The 9916-nt window shown below is 36.3% G+C and overlaps 1 protein-coding gene across 1 annotated transcript in view; it reads left to right on the top strand.

Annotated features, from left to right (window-relative positions):
- The window catches only part of CLOCK (clock circadian regulator), a 141638-nt gene that overhangs the window by 72909 nt on the left and 58813 nt on the right, over nt 1-9916 (top strand). The window contains exons 6-8 of the mRNA XM_006898097.1: nt 1827-1947; nt 4508-4621; nt 4768-4886. Coding sequence (XP_006898159.1) covers nt 1827-1947; nt 4508-4621; nt 4768-4886 — 354 coding nt within the window. The remainder of the gene's footprint in view (nt 1-1826; nt 1948-4507; nt 4622-4767; nt 4887-9916) is intronic.

Here is a 9916-nt window from a genome sequence, read left to right on the forward strand (position 1 = left end):
GAGTCGCAAGCGACTTGACGGCACATAACAACAACACAACAACAACATATGGGATAAGTACTTGGAAAGAATCAATTACAAAAAAGAGAATACTTTATGTAGTTGAAATTACACCAAAGTCAAGGTTCATCTTTATTTTACACTCTAGCTAGTCTTTTTCTAGTGGGGCATACCACTGCAATAAATTAGGTCTAAATATTTGGTAAAGAAACATCTTTTAGTTAGGCATTTTGTAGTCAGCTCTTTTAATGCCATTATAAGATTTCAGATGTATTTATTTATTTATTTTTGACAGTTTTTCCTAGAAATACTAGGATTCGTAAATTTTTTAACAAATCAAAGCATTATAGCTCATGTCAAAAGCAGTGGAGGAGAGTTCCTAAGATTTTCCACAGTGTTCCGTATTTTGTGTTAGTATTAATACGATTAATTGTATTAATCAACTTTTTAAATGAATACAAGTGATAATGTCATAATTGAAATTTAAAATCTCCAAATTACTAATTAGATATTACTTTTGCCTTTGACTATATTAGTTGACACAGTGACTGGGGAACTGGAGGTAAGTGTCTCAAAGACAGTGACATTGGCTTAGGATAAGGTAGGGTTTTCAGGGCTCTTGTTCATACAGGTGTTCATACAGTCTCTATGTGTAGAGAGCACCTAACAGCATCTTCCTGTTGCTATGTGCCCTAAACCCTTCTGTATCCTGTGCCAATCTTACTGTCTCCAGCACACTCACCCTCATCACCCCAGTCATTAAATCAGTCTATTTCATAGAGGTTCTTCCTCTCTTGCGCAGTCCCTCCACCCTCCCAAGCATGCCATCCCTCTCCAAGGACTGGGCCGTCCTTGTAGCATGTCCAAAGTATATTAAGCGAAGCTTCATAATCCTTGCCTCCAGGGATTGTCCCCTGCCAGTCCTCACTCCTCCTCTCCTTCCTTCCCTCTCCCCCTTAGATCCTCATACCTGTTTTACTAGTTATCTATTTTTACAATAATGGTCTTATACAGTATTTGTCCTTATGAAACTGATATAGTTTACTTAGTATAATTCTCTCCAGTGCCTCCCAAGTTAGGTAATGATTTTCAAAATCACTGTTCCTGTGTGCTGTGTACTCTTCCATCATGTGAATGTACCATAATTCCTTAGTCCATTCAGTTGTGGTTGGACATTTGGGCTGTTTCCTTGATCTTGCAATGGTGAATAGCACTGCTATAGAGATTGGTGTACAAATCTCCATTTGTGCCTCAGTTCTAAATTTCTTGTATATTCCAAGCAGTAGAAGCTGGGTCATATGGAATTTCTATGTTCATCTTTTTGAGGAAATACTACACTGCCTTCTAGAGTGATTGTACCATTTTATAACCCACCAACACTGTGACAGTTCCTGTCTCTCGACACCCTCTCCAAAATTTTTTGGGTGCTATACTGTTAAACTTTGCTACTGCTACGGGAGGGAGATGGTATCTCATTGTGGTTTTGATTTGCATCTCTCTTACTGCAATGATTTTGATAATTTTTTTCATGTGTCTGTTGGCCATCCAAATCTCTTCTTCTGTGAAAAGTCTTTCCATGTCTTTTGCCCAGTCTATAATTATATTATCAGTCTCTTTCTTGTGGAGGCCCTGTAGGATTCTGTAAATTGAAGTTTATTTTCTCTGAGTATTTGAGCTTATCTAGTGCCTTGTGATGTGATTTGTCAATTTTTTCAGAAAATTAAATTAACTATATACTGCTCTATTGTTTTAATAATGATTATAGACTTTTAAAATAAGTATGTCTTAATTAAAATAATGTTACTATTTTGTTATTTCTCTTTCAGTCTGATCTTGTGGATCAAAGTATATTTAATTTTATCCCAGAGGGAGAACATTCAGAGGTTTATAAAATACTATCTACACATTTGCTGGAAAGTGATTCATTAACTCCTGAATATTTAAAATGTAAGTAGTGATTTTTGAATAAAAATTTAAATTTTTTTATTTGATAGGCAGAACTTATAATTTAAGGGTGCTCTAGTGGCCTAGTAGTAAAAAGCTGTGCTGCAACCCAGAAGGCATACAGTTTGAATCCACCAGCTGCTCTGCTGGGGAAGGATGGGGCGTTTTCTCCCATGTGATTAACTGCCTCTCAAAACTCGCTGGCGCGTCAGCTATGGGTCAGTTCCAACTCGATGGGACACAGTAACAACAACTTATCCTTTACTTTTGCAATTTGATTATAAATACATACAAGTTTAATTGCGTTAACATATGACATTGTTGTATATGTCATATTTGGTCCTTGAAATTTCATTTTATTATACATGGATCATGAATGATTATGCCACCAAATTATATTTTGCATAAAATTAGATATGTATTGCAACTTAATGTCAGGGAGACAAAGATTACAACTGCTGGACCAGTAGACAACATCATGTTAGATGAAAAAAAGATTGAAACGATCAGCAACTTTATCTTACTTAAATCCACAATTACTACCCTTGGTACCAGCAGTCAGGAAAGCAGGAGATGCATTGCACTGGGAAAGTCTGCAGTTAGAGACCTCTCCAGATTTTTGAGGAGTAATGATACTAGTGTGAGGACTAAGATGCGTCTGATTCAGGCCATGGTCTTTCTGATAACTTGTTATGCATCTGAGTGCTGGACGGTGAATAAGAATGACAAAAGAACAGTTGATGCCTATGAGCTATGGTGTTGGAGGAAAGCACTGAATATCTTATGGACTGCTAAAAGAACAAATATTTCTTGGAGAGGGGGAAGCCAGAGTGCTCTTTGGAGGCAAGGATGATGAGACTTTGCTTCATATACTTGAGATATGTTTCTAGGAAGGGCTGTTTTTTGGAGAGGGACTTGGTACTTGGAAAGGTGGATGGTTGATGAAGGAGAGGAAAACCCTCGATCAGTTGGATTAACACAGTGGTGGCCGCACTGGGCTCTATTGTGTCAGAAAGTGTAAGGATGGTGCAGGAAAGGACAGGGTTTAAATCTGTTGTTCATAGGGTCGCTATGCGTCATCCTAGACTCAGCGGCACCTAACAGCAGCAATAAAAATAGCACCTCACAATATGTTCTTACTACTTTTTAAATAAAGTCCTATTTTATTTGGTCAGAAAAAAAAATTAAATATTCTTCCTTCCCTTCATTAACTAATTAAGGATGCATACTATGGGAAATAGAACCTTGCATTTATTTTTGAATTATTAAATTAAAAAACTAATTTGTTAAACAATCACATATTGTGGGCATCTAGTGTGCTAGACAATTAAGGAATTTTAAAAGTGCTGAGAATAGCAAGAAATAATCTTTGTCATAAAAATGTGCAAATTTTTTAATATAGGCACATATATCCACTAACTTTATTGGACAAGTTAATTTGACCAAAATTTGACCTTCTTTTCCTCAGTAACTTACTGGTTGTATCTACTTTCTTTTGTTTTCTAAATTTAAAGTGCTACAGCACTCTAAAACCCTCAAACTCACTGCCATTGAGCCAGAACCAACTCATAGCTAACCCTCCATTGGGTTTCCAAGGGAAAGGATTGCTTAGCCTTTGGGTTTGCAACTCCATACACACTGTGCCCCCAGAGCTCCCTTCCAAACTTAACAGATAGTCATAACTGTTAAGGTTTTTTTTATCATCTTCATGGAAACCTATTTTGCTATCTGATAATACTGATATTAAATTGAGATATACACATACACATATTGGTGGTTCAGATCCACCTAAAGTGTCTCTACAAACAGATCTGGCAATGTGTTTCAAAAAGCCTTGAAAACTGTATGAAGCAATTCCTCTCTGTATGGGATCGTCAAGAATCAGCATTAATTTGATAGCAGCTAGGAGTAGCAGCCACAGGTCATTCTGATCTAGGGTTTGTGAGAATGGTAATCTATATGTAATAGATGAACTATTAAAGTTGGGAAAGAGATCCACAAATAAAAATCTAGCCAAGACCAGTAAATTTGTAAAAGATAGCAAAAGGGCAACACTAAAAGAACATTTGTGAATTCTCATAGTTTGAGGTTATAGTAGAAGAGACAGAACAGTGCAGTAGGAAGTTAAAGTTCATGCAATGGAAATGAAAAGATGTAAATTTTAAGAGGAGGAAATTTTAAATAGTGAGGAAACTCTAATGAATTTGACAGTACCAATGTTGGAATTCTTCAGGGGAGTAATTTCTGTAGACTAGTAAGAGCCATGATGATTAAAGTTAAAGGTAATTAATCACTTTATGGAAACTGGGCCACATCCATACTGGGTAGTCAAAGGAATGTGATATTGGAACGCTTTGCTTGAGATGGGAAGACCTGCACAAACTGATTAGAAGTAGAAAGTAAGAAACCATAGAAAGATGAAAGATAGAAGCTTAAAGAATACATAATAGTGGTGTGATCCCAAACCTTGAAAATATACAGATTTTAGAAGGTAAAGAGCAGTATTAACTTTAGGATGAAAAGCAATACCTTTTTAAAAAAAACATTTTTTCTGTTATTTCAGCAAAAAATCAGTTAGAATTCTGTTGCCATATGCTTCGAGGAACGATAGATCCTAAGGAACCATCAACCTATGAATATGTGAAATTTATAGGAAATTTCAAATCATTAAACAGCGGTAAGTTAAAAATACTTGTTTTGTTTGTAATGCATTTTCAACTTGGTATTCTTTCATACTCTTAAGGACATAGAATAAAAAAGAAAGAGATAAAAACCTCAATAAAACTTAGATTAACAGTGGTGCATATTTCCTTTTTGTTCTAGTATCTACTTCTGCGCACAATGGTTTTGAAGGAACTATACAGCGTGCACACAGACCTGCTTATGAGGAAAGAGTTTGTTTTGTAGCTACTGTCAGGTTAGCTACACCTCAGTTCATCAAGGTATGTTTCTCATTTTACCTTCCAACAGGGTTTTTGAATCATTCATTCATATATTAGATTCCTAGGACCTCTGTAACAAATCACTACAACCTGGGTGACTGAAAAACAGTGCAGACTTACTCTTAAGGTTGAGGAGGCTTGAAGTCTCAAGTCAAGGGGTTGACAGAGCTAGTTCCTTCGGAAGACTCTAACAAAGAACCTTCTTTGCTGTCTGTAACTTTTGACAGAGACCTTCACCTGCATTGCTCTTCTTAGGAAATACTAACAAAAGCTAGCTTTTATTGAGTTCTTATAGCTCTAGCCACTGCCACCAGGTTGATTCCAACTCACAGTAATCCTGGAACAAAGAACTGCCACATTGAGTATTTATACTTTAAGTCTTTATAGAAGCCGACTGCCACATCTTTCTTCCTCAGAGTAGCTGATAGGTTCAGATTTCCGACCTTTTTGATTATCAGTTTAGCACTTACACACTGTGCCACCAGGCCTTCTTTAATGTTTACTGTTAAAGGGGTTAAATGCTCATCTGACAACCAAAAAGGCTGGCAGTATGAACCAACCCCTCTGAGAGAGAGAGATTTGGCAGTATGCTTCTGTAAAGACTACAGCCACAAAGACTTCTATTTTCCTCTATGCTACAGAATTACTGTGAGTTGAGTTTTACTATGTGCTGTATATTTCACATAAAGAGCTCTGATGCTATAGTCTGTAGGGAGATATGTTGCCAAACCAAAGGCTGTGGCTCCCTAGTTTAAATCCTCAGGCGAAAGATGGACAGTCTCCTTTTGTGTGATCTAAAACCTTGGGAAGCCAATGGCAAATCAGCTCTGAATCAAGCTTGACTTGGCAGTAGTAAGTTGAATTTTATATACTCATACGCTTTTACATTCTTCTGACAACCCTATGAGATTCATACTTACATGATTCTCACTTTTTTTAAAGGAACTTTAAATTGCCTAGAACCTTTCAATGAGTGACAGAACTATGACTTAATTCCCATTCTCTTTGACTGAAAGCCCAGCCTCTTAACTACTTATTGTACTTGTTTCACAAAGAGATGCAGAAGGATGTTGGAATCAGAACTTTGAACCTGTTCATTCCATTTGACCTCGAGGTTAACATATCTAGAGTGGAAAGGCAAATTATTTTTTTGTTCTTGTTTGTTTGTTTGTTTTCTTTAATTATTAATGATTTTTAATGCAACATACGTATTTTTTACAGCATATCCTTTCCTTTAAATTTCCCCCCCATTCACTCATTGTTGCTTGTTGCATATTTTCCTCCCTGCCCACTCCTCCCCCAATTTGTTTTTCTCTTTGAAAAGAAAAAAAATCTTTTCATTGTGATACAATCTCCTCCCAAGTCCACAGCCTACATTATTATGCATGTCTTTTTCTATAATCTTGTGGTGAAAATAATACCTAATCCTATATTCCTTTCAAACACTTCTCTCCCTCATCTGTTTCATTGCAATATACATTATGTAGCCCCTCTTTTCTTTGGTTTCCACCCCAACCCCAATGTCAGTCCTGTTTTACAACAGTGGCATCATGTCCTTTTGTGACTGAGATATTTCACTCAGCATAATGTCCTCCAGGGTCACTCATTTTGAATAATATTTCATGAGTTACTTGTTTTTCAGTGCACAGTAGTATTCTATTGTGTGCATATACCACAGCTTCTCTATCAATTTGTTTGTTGATGGGCACTTAGATTGTTTCCAAATCCTTGCTATTGTGAACAAAGCCACGATAAACATAACAAAGCCATGATAAACATGAGTGTGCATATATCTGCTTGGGTGGCAGTTATGGTCTCTCTGGGGTATATTCCCAGTAGTGGAATTGCTGGGTCAAATGGTATCTCTATTTGCAACTTTTTGAGAAAGCGCCACACCACCTTCCCTGGTGTTTGCACCATTTTACACTCTCACCAACAGTGAATAAGGGTTCCAGTTTCTCCAAAACGTCACCAGCATTTGTTGCTTTCTGTTCTTTTAAATTTTGCTGTTCTGACTGGGGTGAGATGATATCTCAAAGTTGTTTTGATTTGCATCTCTTAGAGCTGGGAATTTGAAAATTTCTTCATGTGCTTGTTGGCCATCTGAATGTCTTCTTTGGTGAAGTGTCTGTTCATATCCTGTGCCCATTTTTCAATTGGGTTGTTTACCTTTGTCTTGTTGTGGTGCTCAGGTATTCTGTAAATTCTAGATATAGTCTTTCTACTGACTGGGGGGAAAAAATTCTAGATTTAAGTCCCTTATTACACATGTAATTGCCAAATATTTTTTCCCAGTTTGTGGCTTCCCTTTTTACCCTGTTGGAGAAGTTTTTGGATGTGCAAAGGGATTTGAACCTTAGAAAGTCCCATTCATTTATTTTATCCTCTTCTGGTTGTAAGTTTTTCAGGATGCTTGGAAGACTATTTATGTTGTGGATTAGGACTTCTAGAGTTCTTCCAAGCTCTTCTCTAATGAAGTTTATAGTCCTTGGTTTTAGTCCTAGGTCCTTGATCTACTTTGATTTGGTTTTTGTGTATGGTGTAAGGTGTGGATCTTGCTTCAGTTTTTTACAGAGTTTTCCAATTTTGCCAAACATCATTTGTTAAAAAGGCTATTGTTTCCCCACTTAATTGATTTCATCCCCTTGTCAAAAAATCAGTTGACCATACGTAGATGGGCTGATTTCTGGATTCTCAATTCTATTTCATTGATCTGTTTGTCATTGTATCAGTACCATGCTGTCTTGACCACTACAGCAGTGTAGTAGGATTTGAAATCAGGGAGTGAGATGCCTCCTACCTTGTTTTTCTTTTTAAAGAGTGCTTTGCTTATTCAGGGTCTCTTTCCATCCCAAATGAAACTGGAGATTGCCTTTTCCATCTTGTTGAAGAATGGGATTTGTATTTGTATTGGGATTGCTTTGAACATGTAAATTGCCTTTGGTAGTACTGCCATTTTCACAATATTGAGTCTTCCTATCCATCAGCAAGGGATATTCTTCCACTTCTCAAGGTCTCTTTTTATTTCTTGTAGTAATGTTTTGTAATTTTCTTTGAATAGATCCTTTGTGCTTCTGGTTAGATTTTCGCCCAAGTGAATAGCTATTGTGAAGGGTATTATATTTCTTAGCTCCAGCTCTGTATTTCACTGTAGATAAATCCAACTGATTTTTATATGTTGATCTTGTATCCTGCCACTTTGCTGAATTGGTCAACTATGTCCAGTAGTTTTCTTGCTGAGCCTTTAGAGTTTTCTAAGTATACTATCATGTCATCTGCATAGAGAGATAATCTTACCTGCTCTTTGCCAATTTAGATACCTCTTATTTCCATTTCTTATCTTATTGCTATTGCTAAGACTTCCAATAAAATACTAAATAGGAAAGGTGATAGTGGACACCCTTGCCTAGTTCCTGTTCTCAAAGGGAATGCCTTTAATCTCTCTCCACTGAGAACAATGTTGGCTCTCGGGTTTGCATATATACTTTTTACCATGTTGAAGAAATTCCCCTCTAACCCTATTTTCTTGAGTGTTTTAATCTGGAAAGGGTGTTGTATCTTGTGAAAGGCCTTTTCTGCATCCATTGATAGGATCATGTGGTTCTTGTTCTTTGCTTGGTTAATGTGATGAATTACTTTGTTTTTCTTATGTTGAACCATCCTTGCGTACCTGTTGTAAATCCCACTTGATCATGGTGAATTATTTTTTTTAATGTATCATTGGATTCTATTGGTCAGGATTTTATCCAAGATTTTTGTATCTCTGTTCATGAGAGATATTGACCTATACTCTTCTATTTTGGTGTTGTCTTTACCTGGCTTTGCTATCAAGGATATGTTTGCTTCGTAGAATGAGTCTGGGAGAATTCATCTTTCTCTATTTTCTGAAATAGCTTGTGACAAATTTTCTCTGAATCTTTGGTAAAATATACGTGTAAAACCATCTGGTCCAGGACTTTTTTTGGTTGAAAGTTGTTTTATTATATTTTCTTTCTTTCTTTTTTAATTATTATTTTTTGTGTGTATACCGTCAAAGTGGATCTGGTACAGGAGGAGATTGCCCCTCCTTGTCGAGCAGAGCATCTGGTGAATTTAAACTGTGTACCTCTGGGATTGCCATGCAACTTTTTGCCACTAGGCCACCATAGTCCCCCTGTTTTATTACATTTTCAATTTGTTCTTTTGTAATGACTCTATTCAGGTGTTCAATTTCAGTTTGTGTCAGTTTAGGTAGGTTGTGAATTTCTAAGTATTTGTCCATTTCCTCTAGGTTTTCGTATTTGTTTGAGTATACTTTTTCATAATATTCCAATGTTAGCCTTTTAGTAGGTTCTGTTGTGATCTTGCCCATTTCATCTCTTATTCGGATTATTTGTGTCTTTTCCTTCTTTTTTTTAGTTTTGGTAGTGGTTTCTCTATTTTGTTGACCTTTCCTAAGAACCAACTCCTAGGTTTTTTTTTTTTTTTATGGTTTCAATTGTTTTTTGGTTTTCTGTTTCATTTATTTGTGCTCTAATTTGTATAATTTCAGGTTTTTTGGAAACATGTTGAATTTTCTTGCTCTTCTTTTTCCATTTGTTGGAGATGTTGGGTTAGAGAGTAGTGGTAATTTTCTTCGTGCCTTTTGATGTGTTTGCTTATTGCTTTAAATTTATCTCTGATTACTACTTTGACCGATACCCAGAGGTTTTGGTAAGTGGTATTTTCATTGTCAATTGTTTCAAGAAACTTTTTAATTTCATTTTTTATTTCTTCTAGTACTCACTCATGTTCAAGGAAGGTGGTGTTCAGCTTCCAAATGTATGGTTTTTTCTCTTTTATCCTCCTGTTATTAATTTCTAATTTTGTAGCATTATGGTCTGAGCAATTACTCATATGCAAGTTCAAGCTGAAGCTGAGGAAAATTAAACCAAATCACAGGAGCCAAAATATTACTTTGATTTCATACCACCTGAATTTCAGAATCATCTCAGGAACAGGTTTGAGGCCTTGAACACTAATGAGCGAAGACCAGATGAGTTGTGGGAGGA

This window comes from Elephantulus edwardii, unplaced genomic scaffold, assembly GCF_000299155.1.
Source record: "Elephantulus edwardii isolate Elephantulus edwardi_28Jun2011 unplaced genomic scaffold, EleEdw1.0 scaffold00220, whole genome shotgun sequence".
Classification (NCBI taxonomy): domain Eukaryota; kingdom Metazoa; phylum Chordata; class Mammalia; order Macroscelidea; family Macroscelididae; genus Elephantulus; species Elephantulus edwardii.